The 12,430-nt window shown below is 40.2% G+C and overlaps 1 protein-coding gene across 1 annotated transcript in view; it reads right to left on the bottom strand.

Annotated features, from left to right (window-relative positions):
• LOC128653415 (complement decay-accelerating factor) overlaps positions 1 to 12,430 on the bottom strand; it is a 229,878-nt gene that overhangs the window by 136,475 nt on the left and 80,973 nt on the right. Inside the window, exon 2 of the mRNA XM_053706683.1 lies at positions 8,111 to 8,194. Coding sequence (XP_053562658.1) covers positions 8,111 to 8,183 — 73 coding nt within the window. The 5' untranslated portion in view covers positions 8,184 to 8,194. The remainder of the gene's footprint in view (positions 1 to 8,110; positions 8,195 to 12,430) is intronic.

The raw sequence follows: 12,430 nt of genomic DNA, 5'->3' as shown, positions 1-12,430 counted from the left end.
ATATTATGCATTTGTTATATGCAAGAAAAACATAAAATAAGATGAATATCATGAGTTAGCATTATGTTCCTCGCTCTCTAGTGACATCATTTTAATGATCCTCTTTTCGATGGTGATGCTTGCTACACTGGCAGGTAGAGAGAAAAAATACGTACAGAAAATAGAAAATATATATCTTCTTCGATATATAAATCGCAATACCCATGCATAAATAAACAATATGACCTCCCACATTAAAGATTATCGTGTAAAATCTAGTACAATGATCGTCAGCCTGTATAAGATTTACAATAACTGTATAAGATTTACAATAACTGTACTGTTTACGGATATTCGTATACATATGATTTTCCCAACAACATTTCAAATATATGTGGCAATGCCTAGTTTAACAACAGTAGGTTTGCGATATGATTGTAATAATAGCCATTTTCTTGCGGACAAACACTTCCGCAAACAACTCCATTGCTATGGCAACGTCCAGTTATAAAAGACGGACTGAATGGCTGGGCCAGCCCCTATGCCCTGACGAAGTCACGTACTAGTGACGAAACGCGTCGGTGGGCGTGGCCTGATGCAAGCGTGAGGTCCCTGAATCCATGATTAATAACGCTGTTTAAGATCGAATACTTTGTAGCAATAATAACTGGCAATAATAACTGACACTTTGAAGCGGTAATTGTACCATTGGACAGCCGCTACTAAGCTTAATAATACGATACAGTCTGTTGTCAGTGTTTAGCTACCACCTAAAATTTGATAACGCTACACAGAATAGAAAGATAATTATTTATACCCTTATATTATCTGTAGACTTTGAATGAATGTACTAACTATATGGTTGTCTGAACCAACAATCTCAGTAAGAGATTATACACTGAGAATGAGCTTAGTAACACTTTTGAATGTGGATGTCTGGGTATAAAATATAGTGTATGCTATAACACAACAATAAGCGATTTTACATTGTGTGTTATCATTAACACTGAGGTTTGTATGCAAGTGCTTAAACAGTATGATATCAGCAAGATATATTTCTTTATTTTGAAGTGCATGGTGTGCTATTAAGATATAGGGCTACAAGCTAGCAATCGGCTGACTGGGTTCAATCCCAGCAGTACGCAGGTAGGAGGACGCCTTTGAGCGCATAGACCTGTATGCATTGAATGAATTTGCTGCACCTTATATTGCATGCCATATACTGATTACTGTGGGTATCCTCACGCCCCGTCTGACCACACATGCCCATTTCTATGCCTTGTTTTTAAATTTCTATTTGGATCAATTCATTTATGCATTATAGAGGAATGGAAGACACATACCCATTTCTCTAATGATCCAATTTGATATTGTTAGTCTATTTATATATATACATGTTTAATAAAGTGGATACTTTTAATAGTATGTACTGGCTAACATGATGAAGAATGTTGATACCCGCTGTTCGCTGTTGGAATTGATATACTCACAAAACTGACCTGCCTCTTTAATTGTCCCCTTCCATATAAACACTGATGCATGGCCCTTTAGAGCATCTGTACGTATGCAACAAAAAAAACCTATTTTTTTTAACTAGTAGCATTTTTATGCTAATGGACATATACTGACAAAATGCTTCTAATTTTAAATTGTAATGCAGCAGTGAACTACTGGGGGTAGCTGTTGACTGCACATGTATGCCTCTTGTCCTTGGCTCACAGATGTGTGTTTAGCTAGCTCCAGGTAGTGCATTGCTGCTTCTACAACAAAGGATACCAAGAGAATGAAGACAAAATGATAATAGAAGTAAATTGGAAAGTTGTTTAGCTTTGTATGCTATCTAAATCAAGAAAGAAAGAAAAAACAGAATTTATGCTTACCTGATAAATTACTTTCTCTTGTGGTGTATCCAGTCCACGGATTCATCCTTTACTTGTGGGATATTCTCCTTCCTAACAGGAAGTGGCAAAGAGAGCACACAGCAGAGCTGTCCATATAGCTCCCCCTCTAGCTCCACCCCCCAGTCATTCGACCGGAGGTTAGGAAGAAAAAGGAGAAACCATAGGGTGCAGTGGTGACTGTAGTTTAGACCAAAAATCTACCTGACTAAGAGCCAGGGCGGGCCGTGGACTGGATACATCACAAGAGAAAGTAATTTATCAGGTAAGCATCAATTCTGTTTTCTCTTGTAAGGTGTATCCAGTCCACGGATTCATCCTTTACTTGTGGGATACCAATACCAAATCTTTAGGACACGGATGAAGGGAGGGAACAAGACAGGTACCTTAAACGGAAGGCACCACTGCTTGTAAAACCTTTCTCCCAAAAATAGCCTCCGAAGAAGCAAAAGTATCGAATTTGTAAAATTTGGAAAAGGTAAGCAGCGAAGACCAAGTCGCTGCCTTACAAATCTGTTCAACAGAAGCCTTATTTTTAAAAGCCCACGTGGAAGCCACTGCTCTGGTAGAATGAGCAGTAATTGTTTCAGGAGGCTGCTGGCCAGCAGTCTCATAGGCCAGACGGATGATGCTTTTCAGCCAAAAGGAAAGAGAGGTAGCAGTCGCCTTCTGACCTCTCCTCTTACCAGAATAGATGACAAACAATGAAGTTGTTTGTCTGAAATCCTTAGTTGCTTGTAAATAAAACTTTAGGAAGAAAACCGGGTTTGGTACGCAAAACTACCTTATCTGCGTGGAACACCAAGTAAGGTGAGTCACACTATAAGGCAGATAACTCTGAAACTCTTCGAGCAGAAGAGATAGCTACCAAAAACAAAACTTTCCAACATAAAAGTTTAATATCTATGGAATGTAAAGGTTCAAACGGAACCCCTTGCAGAACTGAAAGAACTAAATTCAGACTCCATGGCGGAGCCACAGCTTGATTCTGATTAAAGCCTGACTAAACGCTTGAACGTCTGGTACCTCTGCCAGACGTTTGTGTAAAAGAATAGACAAAGCAGATATCTGTCCTTTTAAGGAACTAGCTGATAATCCTTTCTCCAATCCTTCTTGGAGAAAGGACAATATTCTGGGAATCCTAATCTTACTCCATGAGTAACCCTTGGATTCGCACCAACAAAGATATTTTCGCCAAATCTTATGGTAGATTTTCCTGGTGACAGGCTTTCTAGCCTGAATCAGGGTATCGATAACCGACTCAGAGAAACCACGCTTAGATAGAGTTAGGCGTTCAATCTCCAAGCAGTCAGATGCAGAGAAATTAGATTTGGATGTTTGAAAGGACCTTGAAGTAGAAGGTCCTGCCTCATCGGCAGAGTCCGTGGTGGAACGAATGACATGTCCACTAGGTCTGCATACCAAGTCCTGCGTGGCCACGCAGGTGCTATTAGAATCACCGACGCCCTCTCCTGCTTGATTCTGGCAACCAGACGAGAAAGGAGAGGAAACGGTGGAAACACATAGGCCAGATTGAAGGACCAAGGCGCTGCTAGAGCATCTATCAACACCGCCTGGGGATTCCGGGACCTAGACCCATAAAGAGGAAGTTTGGCATTCTGACGGGACGCCATCAGATCCAATTCTGGAGTGCCCCATAGCTGAGTCAGCTGGGCAAATACCTCCGGGTGGAGTTCCCACTCCCCCGGGTGAAAAGTCTGACAACTTAGAAAATCCGCTTCCCAGTTGTCTACTCCTGGGATGTGAATTGCTGAGAGGTGGCAAGAGTGATCCTCCGCCCACCTGATTATTTTGGTTACTTCCATCATTGCTAGGGGACTCCTTGTTCCCCCTTGATGGTTGATGTAAGCTACAGTCGTGATGTTGTCCGACTGAAATCTGATGAATTTGGCCGCAGCTAGCTGAGGCCATGCCTGAAGAGCGTTGAATATCGCCCTCAGTTCCAGAATGTTTATCGGGAGAAGACCTTCTTCCCGAGACCATAAGCCCTGAGCTTTCAGGGAGTCCCAGACTGCACCCCAGACTGGCATCGTCGTTACGATGATCCACTCTGGTCTGCGGAAACACATTCCCTGAGACAGGTGATCCTGAGACAACCACCAGAGAAGAGAATCTCTGGTCCCCTGGTCCAACTGTATTTGAGGAGAAAAATCTGCATAATCCCCGTTCCACTGTTTGAGCATGCATAGTTGCAGTGGTCTGATTTGTATCCGTGCAAAAGGGACTATGTCCATTGCCGCTACCATTAGTCCGATTGTCTCCATGCACTGAGCTACAGACGGCCGAGGAATGGAATGAAGAGCTCGGCAAGTAGTTAAGAGTTTTAACATTCTGACCTCCGTCAGAAATATTTTCATTTCTACCGAGTCTATTAGGGTTCCAAGGAATGGAACTCTTGTGAGGGGGGAGAGAGAACTCTTTTTGATTTTCAAAAAGTGTGAGAAAGAAAATAAGGGCGCTAGAAAAGCTAAAAATACCACTTAAAGCTAACAGTGGTATTTTTAGCTTTTCTAGCGCCCTTATTTTCTTTCTCACACTTTTTAAACCTTTCACCATAATAGCCTGAAGGATCTGCTATTAAGATAAGGTGTTTAATACCCCACACTAAGCGCACTATCATCACCCACTACCTCACACGTTTTTCTTTATGATTTTTACCTTCCACCCGTGAGACCTCAGAAAGGCCAATACAATTTCCGTGTGAGACTTGGCTCTTTGGAAAGTCGACGCCTGAATTAAGATGTCGTCTAGGTAAGGCACCACTGCTATGCCCTGCGGTCTTAGAACCGCCAGAAGGGACCCTAGCACCTTTGTGAAAATTCTGGGAGCAGTGGCCAACCCGAAAGGAAGAGCCACGAACTGATAATGCTTGTCCAGAAAGGCGAACCTGAGGAACTGGTGATGATCTTTGTGGATAGGAATATGTAGATACGCATCCTTTAGATCCACGGTAGTCATAAATTGACCCTCCTGGATCATTGGTAATATTGTCCGAATGGTCTCCATCTTGAATGATGGGACTCTGAGGAACTTGTTTAGAATTTTGAGATCCAGGATTGGTCTGAAAGTTCCTTCTTTTTTGGGAACCACAAACAGGTTTGAGTAAAAACCCAGCCCTTGTTCCACAATTGGAACTGGTTGGATCACTCCCATTGTATGTAGGTCTTCTACGCAGCATAAGAACGCCTCTTTCTTTGTCTGGTCTGTAGACAGACGAGAAATGTGGAACCTTCCCCTTGGAGGGGAGTCCTTGAATTCTAGAAGATATCCCTGGCATACAATCTCTAAGGCCCAAGGATCGTGTACGTCTCTTGCCCAGGCCTGAGCAAAGAGAGAGAGTTTGCCCCCCACTAGATCCGGTCCCGGATCGGGGGCTACCCCTTCATGCTGTCTTGGAGGCAGCTGCAGGCTTCTTGGCCTGTTTACCCTTGTTCCAGCCCTGGTAAGGTTTCCAGGCTGCCCTGGGTTGTGAAGTGTTACCCTCTTGCTTTGCAGCAGGGGAGGATGAAGCGAGACCGCTCCTGAAATTATTTTGTTTGTTCTTAGTCTTAAAGGACTTGTCCTGAGGGTGAGCATGGCCTTTTCCCCCAGTGATTTCTGAGATAATCTCTTTCAATTCAGGCCCGAAAAGGGTCTTTCCTTTGAAAGGGATGTTCAGTAGTTTGGATTTTGACGACACATCAGCCGACCAGGACTTTAGCCATAGCGCCCTGCGCGCCAGAATGGCGAAACCTGAATTCCTTGCCGCTAACTTAGCTAGTTGGAAAGCGGCATCTGTGATAAAAGAATTAGCCAGCTTAAGAGCCTTAATTCTGTCCATAATGTCCTCATATGAGGTCTCCGTCTGGAGCGCATCTTCCAGCGCCTCGAACCAGAAAGCAGCTGCAGTAGTTACAGGAACAATGCACGCTATAGGTTGGAGAAGAAAACCTTGATGAACAAAGATTTTCTTAAGTAAACCCTCTAATTTTTTATCCATAGGATCTTTAAAAGCACAACTGTCCTCAATTGGTATGGTTGTGCGTTTAGCAAATGAAGAAACAGCCCCCTCCACCTTAGGGACTGTCTGCCACGAGTCCCGTGTGGTGTCAGATATGGGGAACATTTTCTTAAAAACAGGAGGGGGGACAAACGGAATACCTGGTCTATCCCACTCCCTAGTTACTATATCCGCGATCCTCTTAGGGACTGGGAACACATCAGTGTAAACAGGAACTTCTAGGTACTTGTCCATTTTACACAATTTCTCTGGAACCACCAAAGGGTCACAGTCATCCAGAGTAACTAATACCTCCCTGAGCAATAAGCGGAGGTGTTCTAGTTTAAATTTAAAAGCCAACGTATCAGAGTCTGTCTGAGGAGCAAACTTTCCCGAATCGGAAATTTCTCCCTCAGACAGCACATCCCTCGCCCCCATTTCAGAGCGTTGTGAGTGTATATCGGATACGGCTACTAAAGCGTCAGAATGCTCATAATCTGTTCTTAAAACACAGCTATCATGCTTTGCAGGTAACACGGGCAGCTTAGATAAAAATACTGAGAGGGTATTATCCATAACTGCCGCCAAGTCTTGTAAGGAAAAAGAGTTAGACGCGCTAGAGGTGCTAGGCGTCGCTTGAGCAGGCGTAACTGGTTGGGACACTTGGGGAGAGGTCAACGGGCTAACCTCATTACCTTCTGTCTGAGAATCATCTTGGGGCACCTTTTTAAGTGCAACAATATGGTCTTTAAAATGTATAGACATATCAATACAAGTGGGACACATTTTGAGAGGGGGTTCCACCATGGCTTTTAAACACATTGAACAAGGATTTTCCTTGGTGTCAGACATGTTTAACAGACTAGTAGTAAGACAAACAGGCTTAGAAATCACTTTAATCAAGCAAAAACACACTTTGCAAAAAAACGTTACTGTGCCTTTAAGAGATAAAAAGGGCACACAATTTTCCAAAACAGTGAAAAATGCACCAAACTTTTTGAAATTTTCACAGTATGTACCTAAAGCATTGGTAAGATTGCAGAACTAGCAAGAAAAACGATTAACCCCTTAATGCCCAAACCGGATCAATAGTAAGCTAACAGACCGGTTAAAACAACTTTAGCACCTTGCCACAGCTCTGCTGTGGCCCTACCTTCCCTTAGGAGTTAGATTTATGGGGGAAAAACTTCTTATGGGTCCTCAAACTGTAGCAGGAGCCTCCATGTGAACACAGCCTGAAGATCAAGTCAAACTAACTGCGCATCTGAGGCGCGAAATTAGGCCCCTCCCACCTTACTCCGGTGCTGTGAGGCCTAAGAAAACACTCCTAAGAGTTATAATATTAGCCATGTGGGTAACAACCCCTGTAACAAACCCCAATGGACCTTCAAAGAGTCTCAAAAAAACGATTTTTCTTAGTAAAAACCGTTTGCCATAAAAAAGTGTCAACTTGCCATAAAATAGTGTCAACCGGCATAAATCAGCCCTGTTATATAAGCTTGTAATTCCATACTTAGTCTCTGAATAAAGCTTACCCTTCCCTCATGGGGATCTTATCAGTCCTTTTCTAGCATTATCACAGTCTTGTCTAGAAATAAATGACTGAACAAACCTTATTGCAGCCTAACCTGCAAACCGTTCCCCCAAACTGAAGTTTTCTTGTACTCCTCAGTCCTGTGTGGGAACAGCAGTGGCTTTTAGTTACAACATGCTAAAATCATTTTCCTCTCTGCAGAAATCTTCATCTCTTTTCTGCTGGAGAGTAAACAGTACACACCGGTACCATTTAAAATAACAAACTTTTGCTTGTAGAACAAAAAACTACAAATCTAACACCAGATTCACTTTACCCTTCCGAGAGGGACCCTGTTGCTTAGAGCCGGCAAAGAGAATGACTGGGGGGTGGAGCTAGAGGGGGAGCTATATGGACAGCTCTGCTGTGTGCTCTCTTTGCCACTTCCTGTTAGGAAGGAGAATATCCCACAAGTAAAGGATGAATCCGTGGACTGGATACACCTTACAAGAGAAAATGTGATTCATGTTTCTTTAAATGAAAAATTAAGTAAATAGAAAGTCAACTTATCACCTCTAATTAGTCACTTAGGTTAATCGTAACTAACATCTGTCAAACTGCATCAATGAAAACAGGAGTATAAAAAAAAAAAAAAATGTAAAACTTAAGATGCTGATTTAAAACAGCTGAGCCTTCATATAAAACTTGTGTTGTACTTACCATAAGCACTGGTGACAAGTACTGATATACAGAGGAGGAGAGAAGAATGGCTTCTGATGGAGTTTAACAACATTATATACCAGTCTGTTGGGGGAAAAGTGACATTATGAAGTCAGTGGACAAAAATTGAAAAAATATTTAACCATTAATATTTATTTCATTTTTACTTTTACTTTCTTGCCCATCATTACATAACTCAGTAATTGGAAAGAGACAGTGTACAATACATACATTTTCCAATAAATAAAAACATTTTCCTGTGAAAACATAACAGTCAGGGTAACATATGTACCGAGACAGGAATTGTACATGGTTAAGCTTAGGTTCAGCAAAAGTGTCCAAGGTTGTTAGCTTGCTAATGGGGCAAAATATTTTGCGAGAGCAGTCTTTCTGGTGTTTATAGATAGTGAAGTCCCACAAGACAAAGTAAGGGTGCTCTCTAGAGTTTATCAATGAAGAGTCCGGCCACATAAGTATCATATATGGATAGAAAGCCTCTGTTCTGTAACAGTGTGGTATAGTAAATATAAATTACAAATTAAACACAGAACAAATAACAAAACAATGGCAGTTGAGAATCAATGAGATATGAACAATATTTGTACTATGTCACAGTATATAAGGTTGACCTAAAGCCTAATTGTGTATGTTTTGTAAAGGAAGTGTGTGTCCAATGTTGAATTAAAGTTAACTTGGTGTGAGTATCTGACAATTTGGGCGAGAATCCCAGATAAGTAACAGCTCATGGTACATGTCTAAAGTATTGGTGGTAAGATAGTGGTACCTTTACAGTTTAAGATTTTGACGAAACTTCTGAGACCACATTTTTAAAGTCGGTGTGTCTGGCTTCTTCCAGAATCTAGGTATCAATTGGTGTCTGCTATTTACCATTAGGTTAAATAGTGTGGAGTGTAATCTGGATTGAAATGTGGGTGCGAGTGAAAATAAAAATATGTAGGGATCAGTGTTCCCTCTAAGGCCAGTTTTGTGAGCAGCCCAGGATTGAAACAGTTAATTAGAGCAAATAGCAAACACTACACAATGTAGACTACAAGTTATCATTCCCTTATTAACTGTTTTACTGCTGGGCAGATCACAAATCTGTCCTTAGAGGGATCACGGGTAGGATCTAATGGTATGGTGCAATTAAGGGCAGTCTAGTTCCAGAGTGCTGACCAGAATGTTTGGATTTTGGATCAGGCCCACCATAAATGGTTATACCATAAGGTCCCTTCTTCTTGGCACATTCCCAGCACCTATCTGAGGCTCCTTGAAACATATATTTCAATTTTGCGGTGCTAGGTACCATCTAGTCAATAGTGTACTATTTGTTTCCAATAACTTAGCTGGGTGTGCTGATTTATGAATTTTACCAAATATTAAGTGCCATTCTTTAACAGAGAGGGTAACGGGGAGTTCTTTACACCAGGACTTAGTATAAGAGGGTAATGGGTCAACAGGAAGGGTTGATAAAATGTTGTAGATTAAGGAGATGTGTGTCTTATTAGAGTTGAGGAGCAACACAGTGTTTCAAATGGTGTTTTAGGTCTTAGAAGGTTATGTTTGTGTGGGTGTATAGAGATATAGTAGTGGAGTTGATGATATCTAAACCATGGTTTGAAGACGCACTCTCTCCTAAATGTTCTATCGATTGTTTAATCTGGAGTGTTTTACCTTCGTGTTGTGGTTGAATGCATATGCTGTCCACAATTTAATTTGAGGCTTACTGCACTACTACTACTATTAATAACAAATTATTACTGCACTGCTACTACTATTAATAATAAGTTATTACTGAGCTACTACTACTATTAATAAAAAATTATTACTGCACTGCTACTAATATTAATAACAAATTATTACTGTACTGCTATTACTACACAATCAACTGGCTTCTAAATAATGTTGACAACCCTAAATGTTAAAACTGTTCTCTCTAAATCATAAAAGTTTATTTTGACTTGAGTGTCCCTTCAAGGTAATAATTATTTAATTAGGTAAATAAAACTATTTAAATTATTATTATTAAAGTAATTATTATTTTTTACCTTCCAATAAAGTGCAGCTGAAAAGTTCATCAAATATGAACGATTAGACTATTAAACTGGAGATAGTTCACCTCCCAATAATTTCAGAATCATCTATGTATTTCTAATTGTATATAATTAAAACAGTTATTTTCAGATATAACTGGAAAAATACTCTGAAAAGTTATTGTTATAAAAATTACTTTTATGTGGAAAACCATAATTTAATTTGAAACAAAAAGGTGCAACAGCACTACACTAGTGTAGAGGAGATGCTAGTATCAATGGATTAATTTCCTTTAGCTTGAGTGCTTATGCATGAATTAACTTGAGAGACAAAATCAACATAGAAGTTGAAAAAAGTATGCATCTATTAGCACTTCATTCTCCTTGTCTGGAATTATAATTTGGACATCAATAGGGGAATGAGGTTGGGTGATTGTAGTTAAAATTTAACCTTTATTGGTTTGATTAAAAAAACGGAACACAACAACATAAAGTTTTAAAAAACACAAAAGAATTTGGACCTGTAGAACGTGTTGTCTAACCACTCCTTGGTGGTATAAGTATTGTAATAATATACCCCTTGTCCCTTAGTAGAGAAACACTGGGTTAGATTTAAAGTGTGGTGTGATAAATATGGAGAATTTTGATGTCTCCTGAGAGGGTAGATTGGTCAAGTGATTGATCTGAATTGATATCACAAAGTGGGCAAAATTTGCATAGTTAGGTTATAACTTATTCTTATAAGTATCAAAATTACTCAAAGGTCAGTTAAGTGCTTACTGTTGTATCAGATCAGTTAAATAGAGTCGTTTAATCCTCCTCTTTATTATAGTTTTACTGACAATGATAGTTATTTTACTGTCAGGGTATTTACACTCTGACTGGAGAACAAATGTATAGAGATAAATGCGGATACAGTAACCACAATTGTATATAATAATACTTATTGTCACACAGTGTCTTTTGTCAGTGGCTCATACCGTCCAATATGCAATAAAATCACCCAAAATCTTTGTTTATGTTGACAAAGATTTATGATAGATATCTTATTTGGGTGGTTATTATCAAGGATAATATTGGATTATTAGGTGAGGTTCCACATTTAGGGTAATTATGTCTGATACCTAATGATTTATATAATAAGATGTCTCAGGTCTGTTACTCTAAATATTCTTTAATTCAATAAGAATCACTCGTAATTAAATTTGAGCCTTACTGACTAGTGACTTAAATTTAGAAACTCTTATTTTTTACTTTTGGGTTATTATTTTTTTACATGGGATAAAAAAAAAAAATCAAAATGTACAGTCTGTGGTTCCAAAGAACCCATCATGGTTTAAATCCTTGTTTCTTAACCTATGGTATTTGTACCCTTGGAGGTACCTGGGGTTTTTGTAAGGGGTACTCTTTCATTATTGTTTGCCCAAATTTTGGAGTAGGCATTGCCTCTTATTAGTTGTTGTTTTGTTTACCTAATAATAACAGAATTTATACTTACCTGATAAATTACTTTCTCCAACGGTGTGTCCGGTCCACGGCGTCATCCTTACTTGTGGGATATTCTCTTCCCCAACAGGAAATGGCAAAGAGCCCAGCAAAGCTGGTCACATGATCCCTCCTAGGCTCCGCCTACCCCAGTCATTCGACCGACGTAAAGGAGGAATATGCATAGGAGAAATCATATGATACCGTGGTGACTGTAGTTAGAGAAAATAATTCATCAGACCTGATTAAAAAAACCAGGGCGGGCCGTGGACCGGACACACCGTTGGAGAAAGTAATTTATCAGGTAAGCATAAATTCTGTTTTCTCCAACATAGGTGTGTCCGGTCCACGGCGTCATCCTTACTTGTGGGAACCAATACCAAAGCTTTAGGACACGGATGAAGGGAGGGAGCAAATCAGGTCACCTAGATGGAAGGCACCACGGCTTGCAAAACCTTTCTCCCAAAAATAGCCTCAGAAGAAGCAAAAGTATCAAATTTGTAAAATTTGGTAAAAGTGTGCAGTGAAGACCAAGTCGCTGCCTTACATATCTGATCAACAGAAGCCTCGTTCTTGAAGGCCCATGTGGAAGCCACAGCCCTAGTGGAGTGAGCTCTGATTCTTTCAGGAGGCTGCCGTCCGGCAGTCTCATAAGCCAATCGGATGATGCTTTTAAGCCAAAAAGAGAGAGAGGTAGAAGTTGCTTTTTGACCTCTCCTTTTACCAGAATAAACAACAAACAAAGAAGATGTTTGTCTGAAATCCTTTGTAGCCTCTAAATAGAATTTTAGAGCACGAACTA

The sequence above is a fragment of the Bombina bombina genome, chromosome 3, assembly GCF_027579735.1.
Source record: "Bombina bombina isolate aBomBom1 chromosome 3, aBomBom1.pri, whole genome shotgun sequence".
NCBI classification, from domain to species: domain Eukaryota; kingdom Metazoa; phylum Chordata; class Amphibia; order Anura; family Bombinatoridae; genus Bombina; species Bombina bombina.
The sequence above is the reverse complement of the archived record's forward strand: the minus strand, read 5'-3'. Positions and strand labels throughout refer to the sequence as shown.